Source organism: Onychomys torridus, chromosome 15, assembly GCF_903995425.1.
Source record: "Onychomys torridus chromosome 15, mOncTor1.1, whole genome shotgun sequence".
Lineage (NCBI taxonomy): Eukaryota > Metazoa > Chordata > Mammalia > Rodentia > Cricetidae > Onychomys > Onychomys torridus.
This window is the reverse complement of record NC_050457.1, coordinates 37,316,125-37,337,717: the sequence shown is the minus strand read 5'-3', so window position 1 is coordinate 37,337,717 and position 21,593 is coordinate 37,316,125. Positions and strand designations below refer to the sequence as shown.

At 43.4% G+C, this 21,593-nt stretch overlaps 1 protein-coding gene across 1 annotated transcript in view; it reads right to left on the bottom strand.

Moving 5' to 3' along the window:
* Arl15 (ADP ribosylation factor like GTPase 15) overlaps positions 1 to 5,873 on the bottom strand; it is a 273,220-nt gene extending 267,347 nt beyond the window's left edge. Inside the window, exon 1 of the mRNA XM_036207377.1 lies at positions 5,770 to 5,873. Coding sequence (XP_036063270.1) covers positions 5,770 to 5,817 — 48 coding nt within the window. The 5' untranslated portion in view covers positions 5,818 to 5,873. The remainder of the gene's footprint in view (positions 1 to 5,769) is intronic.
* Between the last annotated feature and the right edge of the window lie 15,720 nt (positions 5,874 to 21,593).

The following is a 21,593-nucleotide window of genomic DNA, read 5'->3' as shown; positions in this document are numbered from 1 at the left end:
ACGAACACCACCAACCAAAACAAAACAATATAGAAGCTCCAAAGGAATCCAGATTAAAAAGGAAAAGGAAAATTACCTGTTTGTGGATGATACTTTTTTCTTTAATTAATTTATTTATTTTGTATACACATGCCAGAAGGGGATACCAGATCTCATTATAGAAGGTTGTGAGCCACCATGTGGGAGCTAGGAATTGAACTCAGGACCTCTGGAAGAGCAGCCAGTTCTCTTAACAACTGAGCCATCTCTCCAGCCCTGTAGATGATATCTTAAACGTGGGAAACCCTTCAGATTAAAATAAAATTGAGCCAACAACAAAAGCCAGTTGCATATCTCTACACTGCCAAAGACAGTCTTAAAAAGATATTATAAAAACAACTCCAATTCTAGGAGCACAAAAACAAAAAAATGGATAATTGGTTAAACCAAATAATTGAAAGACTTATACAATGAAAACTACAAAACATCAATGAAGGAAATTAAAGAAAAAAAAAATCAATGAAGACACTTCACATGCATTGGTAACCAGCCAGTCCTCACAAAGCATCCTACAGGAGCAATACAACTCATATACAATGTCTCATGACGATTTGGCAACATCAAATCACATGGAATCTCAAGAGACCACACAGATAAAATAAAACCAAAGGGGAAGGATTTTTACCTCTGAACTTTAACAAAGTTACAGTAATCAAAATAGAGTAGTACTGGCATAGAGACGGATACAAAATAATGGAATAGAATTAGACCTTGACACCAATGGCCAAGTAATTTTGGACAAGGACATCAAGACTATTCAATAGACATAAGACAGTGTTTTCAGCAAAACTGCATATCCCCCTGCAAAAACAAAACAAAACAAAACAAAACAAAACAAAAACAAAAAAACTGCCTCCCCCCATTTCACACCACATAAAAAAGTTAACTTTGTAAACTGGGTCGGAGTCCTAAATGTAATACCTAAAACTATGCAATTAAGAAGAAAATATACACTAACGTTCATGATATTGCATTTGGCAATTATTTCTAAAACCTGACATCAAAGTCAGGGGGCAAACAAACAATGTGAACATTCTGAACTTCGGAAACTTGACAGTATGAAAGGGTGACGGTGACATGTGTGGATCTTCACTGTCAATGGGACAGACTTAGAATCGCCATGGAGACAAAGCGCTGGGCATCTTGAGAGACATCTTCTAGATTAGGTTAACTGAGATGGAAAGACTGCCCTGACTGTGGGTGGCACTCTTCCATGGGCTGGAGGAGCAAAATGAATAAAAGGGAGAAGAAAGTGAGCTGAGTACCAGCATTCATCTCTCGGCCTCCTGGCTCTCCACAGAGACCACCAGCTGCCTCACGTCTCTGTGCAGGGATGGGCTGCACAGGCCTGTAACCCTGAGGACCTTTTCTTCCTTAAACTGAACCTGTTGCAGCAATATGACGATAACCAATACATCATGGCACTGAATGGAAAAAAAAATTTTTTCAAAGCCTCCTCTGATAATAGATAAAAACCCATGGCATGTACAGAATTCCTAAACCTCCACAACAAAATCCACACAATAGTGCGTGCATGCGTGCGTACGTATGCGTGTGATATCCATGTATGCCTATGTAAGCTAGACACTAACATCAATCTGTTTTCACCAACTGCTTCTTCACCTTATTTTTGGAGACAGTAACTCATTTCACTTGGGTTCTCTATTTTGGCAATACTGGTGGGTCACAGGGGCCCAGGTACCACCTATCTCTGCCCACCCCCGTCCTGTGCTAGTGTTACAGACATGCATTACAACACCGAGCTTTTAAGTGGGTGCTGTTGATTAGAACTAAGCTCCTTATGTTTGCACAAGTGCTTCACCTATGGAGCCACATTCCCAGACTCAACAAAGCTGCTTTCGAAAAATAAAAATAATTCTAATTGTGGTAACACAGAAAGGATAAAACACACAGGATTTGACTAAACTAAGGCCCTAAAAGACATTCAAACATTGAGCAGTCATTTCTCCAAAGAAGATACATAAAAGGTTTATGAGTGCATGAACAGATGTTTATCACAGTCTCCTCCTAAAGGCCACCCTTCTGAATTGGGCTCCAGCTAATGAGTTATGTGGCTATACATACACACAAAAATAACAAGCATTGGCAAAGATGCAGGAGTAGAGCGTACAGTACTAAGCCACCAGGGAAAACAGCAGAGCACTTTCTTTAAAAAAAATTGAAGAGAGAATTGCTATATGACCTAGTATGCAACATCCATGTTCACTGCAGCCTTGTTAGCAAGAGCTGAAACGTGGCTGCAGCAAACTGTGGCTGCTGATAACTGAAAAGGTAAGGAAACTGTAGTCTATGCAGATAATGCAATATTATTTAGCCTTCAAAATAAAAAAAAGTTCTCACATAGGTTACAATCTGGATCAATCCTGAGATGCAAACGCTCCATGAAAGAAACCAACTCAAAAATACAGATGCTCCCATCCTGCTTATGGAGTACTTAAGGGCAGTAGAAACCATAATGCCAACATTAAGTGGTAGTTGCTGGAACTAGGAGACAAGAATGAACACATGACTACGTGTCGGATACAGAATTTCAGTGCTACACGATGGGATGTCATAGAGCTGGATGAAGGCAATGGCTACAAATCATTACAAAACAATTGAAAGCCACTGAACTACACTTTACAAACAGCTAACACGGTTCATTTCATGTTCTGTGTATTTTACCACAATTTAAAAAATCATGGGGGGAAAAACTGCAGTTTACCCCATATGCCTTCCTCCTCAAAGTCACCTCCTTGACATTAACAACCATTTCTTTTCTTCTCTTCTCCCTCCCCCACCTCTCTCTCCTCTCTCCTCTCTCCTCCTCCTCCTCCTCCTCCTCCTCCTCCTCCTCCTCCTCCTCCTCCTTCTTCTCTCTCTCTCTCTCTCTCTCTCTCTCTCTCTCTCTCTCTCTCTCTCTGAAGTCAGTAACTAGAATAATCCTTGGCACTTATTTTTTTTTTTTTTCCTCAAACCACATGTCCAATCCATCAGGAAATTCTGTCAACAACAGCTTCAAAATAGATCCGGAATCCAACTACTTCTCACCACCTCTACCCTTACCGCTCTGGTCCAACCCACTATCATCTGTTGCTTGATTACAGCCAGGGCTTTGAACTGGCTTTCCGTTTCCACTCTAACCTCCTATGTCTATTTACAACACGGTAGCCAGAGCAATCTTGTTAAAACACGTCAGGGCACTTCTCATCTTAAAATCCCCAAGTCCCCCATGCCTATCTCACTCAAGATAAAAACCAAAGCCCTCCTGATGGATGACAAGGTCCTCTAAAATCTTCTGCCTCCTTCCTCTCCTCACCTTTTACGTTACTGGGACTCAAAAAGCATCCCCAAAAGTGTGACACTTGGGCATGTTGAGTACTTGGGCCTGAAGGACACTAGAGGACCTCAGAAGCCTCAAGACCAAGGTCTCTCTGATCTCTCTTATCCTTCTTTCACACCTCTGAGAACCACCAAGGGCTCCTCTTTTGCAAAGCAGATCCTAGAAGTTGGAGCTGTTTCCCAGAGCAAGTTATAAAAACTCAAGGCATCATCCTAACTTCCCATCTAGCCATTCTAGTCACAGCAGCTGACAGAATTCTATGTTCTAGCCATACGTTCCATGAATGAACCTCTATCTTTTTAAATCACATTCAAATAAACTTGGCACGTCTCAGACATTGATCAGACTCCTACCAAGTTCGTCCTCCTCTAAAGTTTATACAAATAACAAAAATAAGACAAGTAAGCTGAGCTGAGGGTTCTTCAACCATAAGAGCAGGGACCAGTCAGTGGGGTAGGACGAAAAGCAGAAATACCGCCTCACTGAAGTCAAAGAAGAGAGGAAGTTACCAACTAAGATGAGGTCCGGAACTCAGAGACAATGTTTAGAAACCAGAGAGGTTACCCTGTCTGGGAAAATGAAAGAAGACAGTGATCTTTACAGGACATTTCACAGCAGTTATATGTGTTTGTTTATTTATTGACAGGGGTGGGGGTGGCACATATAAAATGTCTGGGCAGGAGGTTCTCCACCACACACATGTAGAAAGAAGTCAGAGGACAATTTTCAGGAATTGTTCCCTCCTTGCCCACCATAAATTCTCAGGATTGAACCCATGTCATCGGGCCCCAGCAGCGTCAACTCATCATCTCAAAAAGGAGTGCTAGAGACAGAAATTGGGGTATGTACTTAGTGCCACTGATAATCTTTTTGCTGGAGAGATGGCTCAGAGGTTAAGAGCATTGACTGCTCTTCCAGACGTCCTGAGTTCAATTCCCAGCAACCACATGATGGCTCACAACCATCTGTAATGTGATCTGGTGCCCTCTTCTGACCTGCATGTATACGTGCAGGCAGAACGCTGTAATACATAATAAATACATCTTTTAAAAAAAAAAAATTAAAAAACAAGCAAACAAAAATCACTAATGGAGATTATTTTTTTAAAAAATCTTTTCACTTAAGTTTTATCCAGGTCATTCCTTCCATTCTTATGGCTTCAAATATTTGGGTGAGTTCCGTAATCCATGTCTACTGTTTATCTCTTTCTAGAGAGCAAATTAAAATGGAATTTAAACTCCCCACTATGCATCTAGATCTACATATCCTTTAGGCACTCAACGAAAACCAAAACTCACTAACAATCTCACCCGGAAGACAAACACATGTTGCTTCTTCTTGTGTTTACTGTTTTATTAAGTGCCACACTGACCAAACTATCATTGGAAATTTCAAATCCCTGACTAGAGGGCTAGTAATTAACAGGTCAGTCTGGATTACACGAGAACCTGTCTCACAAACAAGCAAACCAAACTAAAAATACAAAAACTACAAGTCTTGTAACATCCTCAACTGGTCTCTCTCCTGTCCATGATATATGCTGGTGTCTTAAGCATCCTATTTGTATGGAATCTGCTTGTTAAAGAGTTCTTTAGTACTTACACTGTATTGTTTTATAATAAAGTATTTATTCTTTTTGCCAGAAATCTAATTGCATCGATATATGTATGACAATATATGACATGCTAGGTGCTTCATAAGTATTGATCCACTGAGGTAGCTCAAATGGATCTGTATTAATTATCCAGATTTATGTTTATGAAATTAACTTGTTTTACCTTAATAACCAAGACTGTGTTTTAAAAACAAAACAAACAAACGAAATGCCTAAATAATTTGGAGATGGGATATCCCAGAGTATACAACTTCAAACACAAAGATTCCCAAATGAAAACTTCCACTTTGATTAGGTATCCTCTGGGCGGCCGAGGTAGTAAATACTGTGGAAACTTGGTCACCACATTGGAATTATTCCAAATCTGACTTCCTATGGCCCGTTCTTGTCCACTCAGCCTTCTTGGAAGACATGGATCCCCTTCCTAATTTATTTTACACTGTCCAAACCTGTAACTCCAACAGAAGAATACCGGCCCTTCTAAGGCAGATAAAATGCCTGACAGATAACAGTTTTTACTTCCAGAGGCACAGACCCAGTGAGATATTCATCTCAAGCAAGAACACATAAGCCATTGCCTGATAAGTGCAGGTAACGACAAGACACCATGAGACCCATCCACACTGCTCCTTCATTTCTGCGAGACCCAGGAACACAGTCTTGACCTTGATAACCTCCGTAGTGCCTTGCCAGCAGAAGATAGAAAAGGTCTCAGAAGTATTTTGGCCCCCAAACATTTTTGAATCAAGTTAGAAAAAGTTGTGAAACTCACAGTTGTCATCCTTGACTTGTGTCCAGAAGCACAATTCAAATGAAGCATGGAGTCTAAATGGCTGATGGTTTTCAGCTGGGTGTACTTTCCAGCCACCAAAATGAAAAAGCTCTAATTTCACCCCAATAAAAAAAATGTAACCTGGCAAGAAACAAAATAAATATATATATATACACTTTTGTGACAAAATGGTAAGACAGAGAGGTAACAAAACAAAAAACAAACAAACAAACAAAAAAAACCAGCAGAATGTCTTTATATTGTTGCATTTTTTAACTGTGATTTTACACATTAAAAATTGTTTAGTAGGCTGAAATATGAGAAGAATTGACATCAGCATACCTGATACATCAAATACCCAGAAAAGTAAACCATCATCTTTGCCCTACCTTATACAACAGTCTGACCTCAGCTGTGTGAACTTCTCAAGAAGTACAGTGGGTAGCTTCTACTCAAGTTTTAGAATCTCAAAAGGCTGGCCTGAGTGTCCCACAAAACATAGGGTGTCCCCAGTCTTTCCCCACTGGCAGGTGGAAATGACACAGAGATATCACTTGAGATACTAGAAATGTATCTTTATTTTTTTTTAAATATGAATTTACTTTTCTTTTGCCCAGATGACAGAATCATTATCATTTCTCAAGGCCTAAAGTTCCTAACCCTTACAGACTCACACCACATTCTGCACTTCCATGTCTAGTTCATGTTGTTAATGAGCTACATTACATTATATACCCACTACATCCAGTCAAGCCAAAATGTTGTGAACTGTCACTCGCCGCCCCCACCCCCAACTCATCTTGGGTTCACTCTAAATCCTTGTCTACTCAGTGTTGTGGTAGGGGTAAATCAACATATAAAACTAATCATGGCCGGTCTCAAGCAAACCAAATTGACCCGTTAAATACAGCCCAACAGTGCTAAAAGAGGAGAGGGGGCGTAAGGAAGGTGTTATGTAAGTGCAGGTCTGCAATTCCAGCACTGGAGAAGTGGAGACAGGAGGACCACCAAGGGTTCAAGGGCACCCTCAGCTACATGGACAGCTCCGGGACAATCTGGACTCCATGACAACGAATCCTGGCCTGAACCCTCTTTTGGCATGACTTGGGGAGAGGTAAATGCTCTATCCCATTTCTATCCCAATGCTTAATTCCCACAGGTGTTTCAAAAAGAGCTGGAGAAGATATTCCTGGTCTTCAACGCTGAAAAATACCTTGTAAGAATAAGAGCAAAGAGTATCATCAAAAATATAATTATAAAAATAACAAAATTAATCTCAAACACAAAATATTCTTTGAAAGGAAAAATAAATATCATTAATTGTCCAAATCTTGCGTGCGTGTGCGTGTGTGTGTGTGTGTGTGTGTGTGTGTGTGTGTGTCTGCTTGAAAGCTTTGATTATCAGTACTATACCCCTCCGTTTAAGAAAAATTGCCTATATAACTGGCGTGGTCCTCTTAAAAACTCAAGTTACTGGTAGTCAATATTTACTTGAGCATCAATACTCATCACAGGGCCCTATTTAACAAAAGGAAACTAAAATCCTATGTTTGGGCACCCATAAATGGAAACATGAAAAAAAAATGAGACCAACTCTTATTCATCAGGAATATCAATAGCTATGGCTCAGCAGTGAAGAGCATTTGATTTATAACAAACAGTCCTTTAGTGGAAAAACAGCATGTTCTGTCTTTTTTTTTTTTTTTTTTTTTTTTTTTTTTTTAATGAAGTTTCCTCATTGGGCAGGAGAATGTGGCCACAGCTAAGAGAAGAATGCAGGCAAATCCTAGAAATCTTCTGGGCTTGATCACCAGCTCATAACTCATGTGCTGAGCCACCTCTTCTAAACCTCCTGAGATTCTCGAGCCTCCCCTCACTCAATAACAAGAATAATAATACAGTTACTGGGAGGACTAAATTATCCATGATGTAATCAAAACATTATCCAAACAAAATTCAACATGCTTGAAGTAGCGCTGTACCAATAACCAATGCTATTTATCATTGCTATTGCCATTTTTATTATGCCAGGCCACTGACTACACTCTCTTCACGGTGGAGATAGTAGAGAACTAGTTGTTATTCTGGAATTTACATAGTTGACGCTGCTTCGTTTCTCTCCATATGGACCTGCTTAGACACTACAGTAGAAGTTACAGGTTATCAAACATGGTTCTTAACCGAGATGTGAAGAAATGTGGTTATGCTGGAGTATTTGGTGACTTACAGAACCTCCTGCAAATGGGGATTGGGTAAAGAAAAGGTCATTAGAATGATCGCCCCTGCTGTATTTTAATTCCTATGACTACATAGGCCTGGAGACTAAATCAGTGTCTCCATACTGACCCCCAAGCAGGAGAACACCTGTTCCAGGTGGTGGTCTAATTTTTGCAGGGAACAGATCTGCTCACTTTCAGCTTTTCATGACGTTTAAGAGCTTTGCTTCCTTTCATACTGGTAGAGTTGTTCGCTCTCTGCTGTTTTCTTTCTTTCGGTTAAAGCACACTCTACTGAAAATGTAGTAGCACTGTCCAAGTTGCTTGAACATCTTTCAGCAGTGAGAACAAACCGTTATTTGGAGGCAGAGCCTAATGGCCCCTGGGAGAATCAGAGAGCTCTGAAGTTATGAAGCTGCTCCCTCAACATCCCCACCAGCTACATGTTATTTTTCCCTTATTGCTCAAATTAAGGATGTTCTAGGTCACAGAACACTATATTTTCACATGATCTAAATAGCAACCCCCCCTTATAAAGGGAAAACTTGGCAGATTTTGAGTGTGTAATTCACTGTAATTTTATAAAAGAGCACATACTACTCAGCTCTGCCTAAGCTAAAACACACACAGGAGTCCTCTCTTATCTGCAGACAGTAAGTTGTAAGACTTCCAGTAGACTCCTGCACTGTGAGTAGCAGTGAACCCCACATGGACCACGCTTTCTCCTCCTCTGGACACGTACTTATGATAAAGTCTAATTTACAGATGAGACACAGAAAAGATACTACCAATAGCATCACAAAACAGGACAACTATAACAATACACTATAATAAATTGGCACCTTCACACCATTAAGTAAAATAGGGTTATTTGAGCCCAAGCATTACATCATTAGGACACTTGGTCTGATAACCTAGGAGCTTCCAAGTGGCCAACAGGTGGGTGCCAGATAGAGTACCAATTCTACCCAACAAAATAATGACTCACATCCTGAGAGGGGAGATGTAGGATGGCACACGGCTTTCATTGCAACTTCCCAGAATGGCATGCAGTTTAATGTCTATGCAGTGTCTATTTTGGTGGTCCCCCATCTAGTATTTTCAAAGGCCCTTGAAAACAGGTAACTGAAAACACAGAAAATAAAACTGGAGGTAATGGGAAAACAGTATTTTTTTTTTTTTTTAAAAAGAGCCCTCAAGACTTGAATTCATTGTTGTTCAATGTAAAAATTATTCAAAATATTTAAACTTAAACCTTGTTAAAGTGAAGAGACATTTTCATAACCCATTTTCAAAAGAAGCCTTTGGTAGTAACAACTCATACAGGTCAAAAAATTAAGTTATCTCAAAGCACATTTTTTTACATTATACTTTCTAACAAAGTAAACAAGTGTAAAATGCTGAAGTTTTCCAGTTTAAATTCTAGAGGAAAAGTAGCTAAAGAGCTTTCCCAGTGGTCACCAAGTTCCACTCTTAACAGAGATCCATAGGATGAATGTAAGACTGTAGCTGATAAGCACAGGACTGGGCCCCCTCCTCCTTTTTCTTCTTCTTCAGTAGATGATATCTTTAAAAGACCTTCTTTTTTTTTTGTAATGCACTTTTTTAATTCTAGAAAAGGGAAAGGAAGCTGGGCAGGAGGGCTGCATGCCTTTAACCCCGGCACTCAGGGGGCAGAAGCAAGCAGATCGCAAATTGGAGGCCAGCTGGGTCTACAGAGCGAGTTTCAGGACAGCAAGGTCTGCACAAAGAAACCCTGTCTTGAAAAACCAAGAGGGGAAAAAAAAAAAAAAAAAAAACAGAAAGGAAACAAAATTGAAAATGATCAAGTCTGGGTCTCCTTCCACCCTACTCCCCAAGAACTGCCTAGGGTGTACCTCAAAGAGTGACCCAAAATAAAAAAATAAATAAATAAAAATAAAAGCAAAATCGAAAGCCAAGGGCAGGACATTAGAAAGGCCCTGTGCTGTCAAACTCCTGCCCCTCTGTGGTGGGGTGCTCAGTCAGGGCAGGTCCTCCCACCCCACCTTTGGCTCATTTTCAAAGACTCGGTGTGAGAATGTGCTGACAGAAGCTTCTGGAACTGCAAGCACGAGACAAAAGCGAAAGGAAAGGAAATACGAGTCAGGCAACTCATTGAAGAAAGCAGCATGAACTTGTCGAGGTGTTCTCCAATGCCAAGGAAAGTACGCTCCACGACTGTTCTTTGAACGCGCCTTTCGGGTACATGTCTCAAGGCTGGTGTCACAGAAGAGCAGGCGGAGCTAGCCCTCCTTCATGATCACACTAGCTCTGAACATAATTAAAACTAATCCTTTTACCTGCCTACGTTTCTTACAAGCAGCCTGTCTAGTGCATACATTTAAAAAAAAAAATAAAAAAAATAAAAAAGGTCTGGACGCTTTGCACCAACAAGATTCAATCAGTACCTTCACATCGGGGTGGGGCGGAGGTGGGGGGGATGCAAGTCCAAACAACATCGGCTCATTCACGTCTCTAAAACGTTCAGCAGTTTGAAAAGGCTTAGGAAACGCGGAGCATAATGGTGTATCGAAATGACAAGCCTTCATCAGACACACAAGAGCCAAATTTGCTTACCTGGAGCTTTGCGAGGCAGCCAAGACATGCAAACGCCACAGAAGGAACGCGTATGCCATGACTTGCAGCAAGAACAGGCTTAGGAAGGAGTGTTTGCAAACCAACTGAGGTACTCGATGTCACACACCAAAAAGTAGAGGGGGAACCAAAGCACAAAACAAAAAACAAAAACAAAAACCAGAAAACCCTCTCTCAGAACTAGTTGATACAATTATAACCCAGCTCCAAAAAGGATTACCTGTAACCTGCCCAAGGATGACGCAGAGGTCAGGGTGACACTATCCTCACAAGACACTGTGCAAGTCTTGACTTAGGTGCCAGAGAAAACACATTTCACCTTGGCTCATCTATGGGTGACAAAATTTTCCCTATACAGCCTCATGTATCTCTCTATAATCTATTGCAGATAGGACAAAACAGTAACTCAATAAATTCAGTCACTATCCTCGGGGTTTTTATTTAGACATCACAAGCATTAACAGGAAAGTGCCCATCATCTCCACCAACCATTTGTTTCCACTGCTTTCTTGTGTTCGTGGGGGTGGCTTTGATGTTGGCACCACCTACTGCATTTGTGTGGTTAGGTATGTCATGTGATGCTTGCTTGTCATCTATCTCCACTGAATGCCTTGGTTCCCGCTCAGCTCATGCCTGTGGCTTGCCAGAGAGACGAAGTGGGTACCACTCACTCTCCATCCTTTTGCCTGGACTCAATCCATCCTTCTGAGTTTGTTTCATGGATGTATGCTTTCCAGGCTTCCTAGCTCATGTCAGCAATGCACCACCACCACACTGCCATGCAAAGAGCAGAAGTCCATGCTTTCGGAGTCGGCCAGGTATTCTTTGCCTACTCAACCAGGCTGAGCACATGTGTGCACTTTCCTGTAAAAGTCTCCTCTCAGCAAGGGACTGGGCTAAGCAAATACACTTAAGAGCCCTCTCACTCTTGAAGTCAGATCGCCTTCTCCTTTGATTGGGGTGCTCGGGCCTCCCTCCAGCAGTACCCCAGTTGGGACTGATCACCTTGGCCCGCCTTCCACAAGAACTCTGGTTAGCCAGAATCCATTTTAGTCCTGGTGTTTCCTCTTGGTAATTTTCTACCCATCGTGCCCTTCACGGCTTGTTGGTTATACATTCCTACCAGTTCATACTGAATGTGGAATTGAACATACTGTCTCCCTGTCAGCAAGACCTTTTCACTGTGGTCCGCCACCTGTTGCTATGATGCTGAACAACTGCCCTTACCGTCCCTTTGGTTAGTTGGTTGGTTTGGTTTTTCACGACAGGGTTTCTCTGTGTGGTTTTGGTGCCTGTCCTGGATCTTGCTCTGTAGACCAAGCTGGCCTTGTACTCAGAGATCCACCTACCTCTGCCTCCTGAGTGCTGGGATTAAAGGCGTGAGCCACCACTGCCTGGCAACCTTATGGTCTTTTATCAAGTATTATGGACTAAATATTTCTTTAAAAGGTAGCCTCAAATCACATAAATTACCTCCCCGATCTCCTGACTTGAGTAACTGAGACTCCTTGGCAAACATCAAGCCAGACATTTTAAACCACGCATGAAAATCAAGTGAGCAAAAGGCAGCTGTCAAGAAATTCAAGGGAATAAGAGATTTCTCACACAGCATAAAACATGGGCATTCTGAAAGTCATAGGGATGACACCCCCCCCCCTTATTTTTGCCTGAGTTTAATGATTCTTGATCCTTTAAGAGCCTTACTGTTTAACTTGTTTTTAGCAAAAAGACTAAAAGAGGACCCTCCCATACCCCAGAAGAATCAAGGAACAAACTCTGTGTGGGGGAGGGTGGGGGGGAACCTATGTCCTTTTTCTCTTTCCTGAAACTGCAACTATGACACAGAGGGATGGATGCTGTGGAATAATGCTTTTGTACACTGGTTTAATAAAACGCTGATTGGCCAGTAGCCAGGCAGGAAGTATTGGCGGGATAAGCAGACGAGGAGAATTCTGGGAAGAGGAAGGCTGAGTCAGGAGACACCAGCCTACTATCCAGGGAGCAGCCTGTAATGACACACAGGTAAAGTCACGGAACACGTGGCGACACATAGATGAACAGAGAGATGGGCTGAGTTTAAACGTAAGAGCCAGTCAGTGGTAGGCCTGAGCGAATGGCCAAGCGGTTTTAATTAATATAAGCTTCCGAGTGATTGTTTTATTAAGTGGCTGCAGGGTCCATGGGGCTGGACAGGACCAGAAAAAAAGCTCCAGCTACAGACGGGGGTGGGGGTGACAATCAGCAGACTCTGAAAAGATTATCCTGGGTTAATTCAGATGGATCCCACGTAATCGTAAGTCTCTGAACAGCAAAGGAGGGAAGCAGAGGGGCCTGAGCCAAAGGGATAGCACCACGAGAATGACAGCCATGGCCGGGTTTCGGATGGAAAGCAGCCAGCGGTCAAGTGACTCAGATGGGTTCAGGAGGTGGGGAAAGGCACAGAATGGATGCCCCACTCCTTAGAGCCTCCAAAGAGGAACCACGTAAGTTTAGCCGGGCGAGAACCCATTGCTGACCTCGAACTCCTCAAAATAATAATAATAAATATGCTCTGCTTTCAACTACTAAATATAAGACAGTATGTTTGCTGCATGAGCAATAGAAAACACATGTAAGTGAAATGCTTAAAAAAAAAAAAAATCAACAAATGGCCTTCCCCTATTAAGATATGGAAGGCCATTTTACAGGAAGTTACAGCTACACTAGTTGGGAGGGGAGGTGTGAAGTCTTCTTTCTTCCTTTAATTAATTGATTTATTTATTTTTGAGACAAGGTCTCACTATTGAGTCCTGACTGTCCTCAAACTCCCTACATAGACCAGGTTTGCCTGGAACTCACAGAGATTTGCCTGCTCCTGCTTCCTGGTTCCTGGAATTAAAAGTATGTACCTCAATGCCTGGATTTTTTTCCCCCTTTTTTTCAACGTTTTTAAAGTTCAAACTGAGGCTCAAAATATCACCTTCCGTGGATGAAATCAACAAGAATAAAAGTCTTAACAATCAACAACAAAAGTGTTAACATATTTCTAATTTAAGACCAACGTATGAGAAGTCACTGAGAAGCTGCCATTTTCTGCTCTAGGGCTAGGACCTTCCCAGATAATTTCCCAGCCTCTACAGTGGCTTCCGGTGGTTCTCTGTTGTCCAGATATCCAGTCAACATCTTTCCCAAATACCTTGAAAATAACTGTAGCTTGTTTTCTCTTTACCACCTGGGCTCATCTTATTATACTCCTATATCCAGAGCAAGACAGTGCTCGCTCGTGCTCTTGCTGGGGCGCCCTCCCCACCCCCATCTCCCTTCCTTCTTCCCTCTTCCTCTTTCCCATCCCTCCCCACTCACACATACATACTTGTTACAAACCTCAGAGGACACAATTTAGCATTTAATATCAACCACCCAGAAACAAACTTGTCCCCAGTCAAACAGAATGAGAAGCTTAAATATATTCCAAACATTTAACTTCTCTTCATCACATTACTATCAGCTAGCAAGAAGGGGATCTTTACAAATGAACTGCCTGGCATGGAAACTCCCTTTCTTATCCATTAGAAGAGATTCCTGACTGACACCACTTCTTTCCTAAGGCGCAAATGGAACAACTGTAATAATATCCTGTTCCTATTTCCTAATGAGTGTGAAATGATAGCAAATATCCTATGATTAACATAGCTGGCTGCATGAAATTATAGTTTTTGGTAATCTTACCCAAGCCTCTGTTTCTTGGTAATGCTGACTACTGAAAATAAAAAAATAAAAAAATAAATCATTTTTAATCATTGGAACCATCAGATATTTTGGTACACAAATGAATGCTTCCCAGAACTGTTTGTGGACGTGAAGTTTCCAAGAGTCCCCAACGAGGAAGAACATGCCGAGTGCCTCTTCACCTCCAGAAAGCCGCCTTGCTGCAGCTGGAAAGAGCTCACTCACTCAGAAGTTACAAACTTCCCAGGATGAGGAGGAAGGCACGCCATGAACTCAGTGACAGCCACAAGGAACGCTGTCCTGGGTTGATGAAGCCTCACACAGCGCTCGGCCACACAATCTAGTGCTTGTTTTTGATAGTATAGTCCTATCACAAACCCGCAAACCTGGAAGCTGATACCTAGACAACATTACAAAGTTGAGAGGTAAAAAGACTAGCAAGTGAAGTGTAAGTGATTTTCACTGTAGGAGAGAAAGATCAACATCTATGTTTGTAAAATATTACCAAACCACAAAGTGTCCCACTGTGACAATCCTAATACTAACAGTGATGGAGAAAAGAAAACAAAGCACACACTGGACGCACATGACTAGCATCTATGCCAGATTCCACTCTATCCCAGGATTCCCACAGGAGGCCTGCAGGAACTCTGGACTACCCAGGCCTGTCTCTCTCTCTCTCTCTCTCTCTCTCTCTCTCTCTCTCTCTCTCTCTCTCTCTCAACCCTTCTGGGAACCTAACCTCCAACTGTCAAGAGTGAGCAAAGGCTTTTGGCGACAGGTATCGCTCTGAATTGCTCATCAGAACCTGTAGTACCTACATCTGAATTTCTATCCATCATTTAGTTGGCATTTAAACTAATTCCAGGCTGTAGCCTTCTTGGAACCCTGATACATTAATTTACCCAATGCCGCATCCATACACACAAACTTGCCGATAAATGATAATACAATTTCAAGTTCTGTGATCTTCCTCCCCATATTTCCGTGCAGATTAAAAGATTTAAAACCTGAAAGTTTTCCTTGGTATTGTTAACCATGGTCTTAATTAAAGCATGGGTTCTCACCATCTTGCCCATTTTAGGACAAGCAGAACTCTAGCAGTTGACACAAAATGCTGTAGCAAGCATGGCTTGTGCACTTTTTTCATAGAAGATGGGGGACAGTCGCACACTGATGATTACCCGTGCCGTCAATGCCCATGATCTTTCGACAAACCTGCCGTGGACTCTAAGTACTCGGAGCCCTCACTCGGCGAAGGCTTTGACAAGCATGATTGAAGTACCGCTGCATTTAATCTTTGCAATCCCTTGAGAGGACCACAGGTTAATGAGGCCCCTGTGAAGGTTCCGGTTGCCAAAAGAAACTGCCCAAGCTTTGCAACTAGCAAGGTCTGGGATCCGAACACAGGTTTCCATCTGCTTCCGGAATAACAATAGTGGTGGTGGCTGCCACGGCTGCTGTGGCAGTAGCGTTGCATTATGCCACCTCCCCGACACCCCCACCCCCACCTCCACCTCCAGGGAACCCCAGGGAGGATAAGAAGCTAGTCTACCATTTTTTTTCTTCCAAACAAAAAAGAGGGTAGGGCCTTGCGCCTGCAGTTCTAATACACGCCCCTACAAAGTGCCACCTCCTCACCGGCGCATCCATCTTCCATCGAAGAGCAAGTCTTTGATGACTAGTGTGCAATCCTCCAGAACTGGGGCCGTACTTTGAACTCCAATACCTGTGTCCCACTCAGAAAGTGCTACCTGACACCCTGGATGTGACCAGTATTCAACAAGTCTTACTTGAGTGCACCATGGTTAACTGAAGTTTTGCTATGCAGAACTGACGGAGGAAAGCCATGCCCCTGGCCTCTGGGAACTTCTTCTGCTCGAAGGTACCTCTGGAAACAGTAACTTGACATACACGGGGAGCCCTATTAAACTTCCCTATCGCCTCCCTCAAATTCATCATTTTCTGGGGCAGAAGAGAGGCAGCCTCGGTTGTCTCAATCTAGTAGAGCAGACTGGTTTGTCTGCTGTCTTCTCCCCTGCCTATTTGCTTGGGCTATCCTCCTACTTCCATTACCAGCATATGTTTTGTGGCCTCATCTAGCCCACATCAAATTCCAGGTAGGCTCTTAAAGCGCCAGAGCTCTGCCGTAAAGGTTTAGTCATTGGGCTATCAGCACTACGGCACTAGCAGGGGTTGGACCTGTTACCAAACATGGAGGTCATAACCTGTACTCCAAGTCAGGCCTCACACAGTCTCAATAAGCCCATGAAAAGGCCAAATTAAAAGTGGGAAGCACAAAAAGGAGATTTACTCAATGTGGCCACGCTGGGAAAAGGGGCGAAGAGATGCAGCAGCTGCCTCAAGCCCATGGGGTTCTGAAATGAGATAAAATCCAAATAGAGACTATGCAGGTCTAAGCAGTATGGTCAAGATGTGGGCCTGCCCTCCACCGACCCATCATTATCATGGTTTTAGTTTCATCTTGCAAGGTGGTCTGACAAGTTGTTGGAAATGGATGAAATCCCTTTCAGGGAGACGAGGTCCCCCTCTGGCGGGTGCCCTTTCCTCCTCCCAACGTGTGAGATCCCTGGGGAAATTCCCATTTCCTTGTGATCCTTTGTTTCCGCGGTCTGGTAGCCTGACTGGGAACCACTGTGTGCCTGCCTTTAGCGTATCTTCATTTCTGACAGACCGGTTACAGGCCTAATGGTCACAAAACACACCCATTGAAGGGGACCTGGGACTCTGGTCCCTCGCTTGCTCTCTTGGCTTCCCAGCTACCACAGGCTCAGCAGGGGTGTTCTGTCAGATTCCTCACTTCTAGATCTCTGTGACCAAAATCCCCAGGAGAACATTGTAAGAGGGCAAGGTGTGCCTAGGCTCGTGGCTTCGGAGAGTATGGTCCATCATAGCAGGGAAGGTACGGCATCTGGAACACTCCATCCACGGCCGTGGGAGTGGGAGAGGTGATTTGTTCACAGGGTATACTGGCAAGCCAAGAGAGACCAGAACCAGGGGCAAGTATAAGCGCGCGTGCGCGGGGGGGGGGGGGGGGGGGGGGGGGGGAGGGACGACACCCCACTTCCACCGCGCAGGCCCAACCTCCTCAGGTCTCCACAGCACCACAATCTGGGGACTAGGCAGTCAATCCTGAGCTTGGGGGGGGGGGCCACATTGTGGATTCCAATTCAAACGCCTATCTCAATATAAGCCCCAAATAGTAGAACCAAGAGACCAGGCACAGAAACCACTGAAAATATGAACCAAGATAAACCTTTCCCCCTTCAGATGCATTTCCTCTGGTATCCTGCCAGAGAGCTAACAGAAGAATAAATAAACAATAGGAATAATAATCAAACTTTACAATGATCGAAAGCTATATAATTTACATACAGTTGCAAGATATACAAGAGTAAAGAGCTAAGTCCAGTCCTTAAAAGAACCAGGGCCCCTTTACAACAGCTTAGACAAGTTGCTGGCAGGATCCTGAGCTGACAGTCTTCATTCATTGGATCAATAGTGATTGGCTGTTCCTTCATCCCAAGAGGGAGGTGCCAAAAAGTAACAGAAAGATATGCTCTCTGCCCTCATGGAAGCTAGAGTCCAGAGAGGATGTCACACAGTGAGAGGGGGATCACACAAACTGACAGTTCAATATTGACAGTGAGAAAGGGCTGTGAACCTTGAGAAAGTTGAACAGATTATCTGTCGATTATACTTCCAAAAGCTGGGGGGAAATGTCTGACGAAGGTAACCCCATTTAGATAGGAAGCCTGGGGTGGGGTAGGCTTACTGAAAGTGGAAGTTATCAGAGAATAAGGGGTCCAGTTTGTCTGAGGAGCCAAAGGACTTGATTTTCTGAAGAAATCGAAAAGCCCAGTATGAACGAGGAGGAGCCGAGCCATAAGTGAAGTGGAAAATGGGAACAAGAGAAAGGTACAGGAAGCTCAATACAGAAATGCACCTACACCGAGCAGCTTCTGGCACACAAGAATAGGCTACAATGCTTCCATGGAGCATTTCTGATGCAGAAAACTGATATTTAACAACCAACCCCACTTGTCAAACACTAAGCCAATATGTCAAAAGTACATATTGATATTGAAAATGCACAATGGCAGACATTTGGAATTAGAATGGCCCATCCAATCCAACTGGCCTCAGCCTTCATGGAAGGAAAGGAAGATCCACACCCAGGACTGTACACGCTGTACCTCCATTGCTGGTCACCCACGCTCCACAGAGAGATGCCTTGATCTTCCCGAAGAAGAGGCCAACGCCACATGACTAGCAGACCGTGAAAAGGGATCCAAAGCCATTGACAGCAGCGACACACTCCTAACCCCCACTCCCTCAGTGTGTGAATGTGCCAGTGCCCTGGGCATGCAAGAGGAGAATAAGACAGCATGCATCTACAACAGCCACTATGACCCCACAATGTTACCTCTTCCTAGAAACAGGTAAGGCTCAGGCTCTAATCAGAGACCATGTGTGCTTCTGTTCAGGACCACTGTCCAGGGAAATGCTCACCTGACATCTATCCTTCGGGCCAGCCTATCTAGTCAGCGAGGAAAAGAAGAGGAAGGCTTCTGAGCCAAGGGGCAAGTTGAAGACCTGCCCCCTGAAACTGCACCATAATAATTTAAAAAGAGATAACTTTTACATAGTTTTTAAAGTGTTGCAGGAGCTTGGACATCAGATCCAGCTACAATCACTAGGCCAGCAGGGCACAGAAGACTACGGAGTAGCTGATGCTGCCAACCACATCACACAGTCCAAACCAGCGGAGTGGGGAAGTAAACTATAAATGGCTCCCACAGAACGTGTGAGAAGCTCGGTGAGGTTCCAGAAGCAGATGAACGCAGTGCAAAAAACAGACCAGCTCAAAGCCCTTTGAAGAAGGGACTGGATTTTTGACCTCTCCTCGACTTCATGGAGCCAGGCGTCTACCCAACCACCAAAGACTTGACATCTTTTCCCGGAAAAGCTCAAACAAAGCCTCACACCTAGGATTCCTCGGGCACAAGTTACAGGCAAAGCCCCCAGCACACAGAAGAATAAAGTGAGGCTGGAGGACACCCAATGTCCAGCACTATCCACAGGTGCCTCCGGAGCCCTGACTTTCACGATTATCCTCCTAACACTGGGGCTTGAAAGATTGTTGTGTGGACTCTCTGGCCAGCCTGAGAGAGATCGCCTGAAGATCTGATTATTGGGAACTCTTCCAATAAAAGACCTAATTCTCTTGAATGTAAGTAGACAAAAATGGCCAGACATCTGAGAAGATCTATTAATAAGAAAAAGACAACAAAAACACAGAAAAAAAATATAATAGCTCAGAGTAAGCAGAGATAGAATGTGTAAGTTTATATACATGTATTTTTAAAGTCTAAAGTTAAAAGACAGGGAGATGGGGCATACAGTTCTCAGCAGCGTGCTCTCCTGGCGTGCACAGAAGCCAGTATCAAACGGGCATAGTGACACAGGTCTCTAATGCTAGCACTTGGAAGGTGGAGGAAGAGGTTCGGAAATTCATGGGCCAGAGTCTCAAAAGAAAGTCACTAGGTAGCAGAGAGATGGCCCAGAAGTTCAGACAATTGGCAGCGCTGGCAGAGGATCCAGGTTCAGTCCCCAGCACCCCCACGGTGGCTCACAACTTGCCTGTCACTCCAGTTCCAGGGAGCTCTAACCACCCTCTTCTGACCTCCGAGGGTGCCAGGCAAGCACGTGGTACATGACATGCATGTAGGCAAACACTCGGATGTATAAAGAACTAAACATTTTCCCTTGTCTCAAATTAATTAATCAGTTAATAATAAATAATAAATAAATAATGAATGAACGTTTTCTGAAGTTAAGGAAATAAATAAAATGCATGGCACCCATGAAAGAAAACCACCAGTGGGATCTCATAAAACAAGCAGAAAAAGAGTGGTGAACAGAAATTTGAAATACAATAAAAGGCCCAAATTTCTTTTTCTTTTTCTTTTTTTTTTTTTCTTCTTTCTTTTCCCAGAGCTGAGGACCGAACCCAGAGCCTTTAGCTCGCTAGGCAAGTGCTCTACCACCGAGCTAAATCCCCAAGCCCAAAAGGCTCAAATTTCAAGAAAAATCTCCCAGAATACAGGACATGGCTGAAAAACACACACTGAAAGCAGTGAAAATTAAGGATTGCTATAGGAGAGCGAGGGGAAATGGGGGAAGTTCCAAGACGATGCTGCAGAACTTCGGATTTGGGTTTTCTCCCCCGAAGCACACACAGCATGGACCATCAGGAAACTACAGCTGCCAATCTCCATGAAAAACAAACAAGATCCTGCCAGCGCCAAGCAAGCTAGGGACAAAGGCGAGAGAACAAACTAGGGTGCTTCCTCTAGACGCCACGCTGGAGACATCACAACAAATGGTACAAATGCCTTTGAAATCGTGCGGGAAAAGAATGCCAACCCAGGACTCCGTACCAACTAAGCCATCAATCAGGAGCCTGATAAGAAAGGTCTCAAAATCGTGACCTCCAGTGCACCCTGGGGTGACGAAGAAAGAAGGCCTGGATGCCAGCAGACCTCACAGGAGAAGAGGTCCCCCACATGGCAATTCAGGGGCCGCCATGGATGACAGCCACACAGCCCAGGGCAGCAATCAGCCCCGAAAAAGGTACAGAGCAGGGGTTCTGGAAGAAGTGTCACTAACATCAAGATTATCACATCAGGAAGAGAAGATTTGTACAACTGTGTGTATGGGGGAGGAGGGAGCGAGCAAAATGAGAAAAAATTAGTGACCTAGAAAACTAAGTACATAAGAAAACATCACAATAATTCACGCCAGTGAAAATCAAATGGAACGGGCGAACATCAGCGTAGTGTAGCAGATGGCAACCATGTCTAACATTTTTAAAGTTACACAGCAGTGTGGAGACTTGGATCTACCCAAATCCACAGCATTAACCATCCTGGGAGTCTTGAGGGGAAGAAAGTCAGAGAGGGGGAAAAAAGCTGTTTGCTGGGGAGGAAAGAGTTAATCTTCCTTTCAAAGCAGGGGACCCCTGGGGACAGCAGTGGAAAGGGAAGAAGTAGAGACGTGAGCACACTGACCAGGAGGACAGCAATAAATCAAAACAAAACCAGCCAAATAGTTGAAAAGGGAGGAAATCAGAGCAGGGAGTGAGAACTGGAATTCACAGCTGACTTCTACATGTTTTGTGAAATTAGCTGACGTTTTAAATATATATTGGCATATGGCTCTGATTGTAATTTATTTATTTATTTTTATTTTATGTGCATT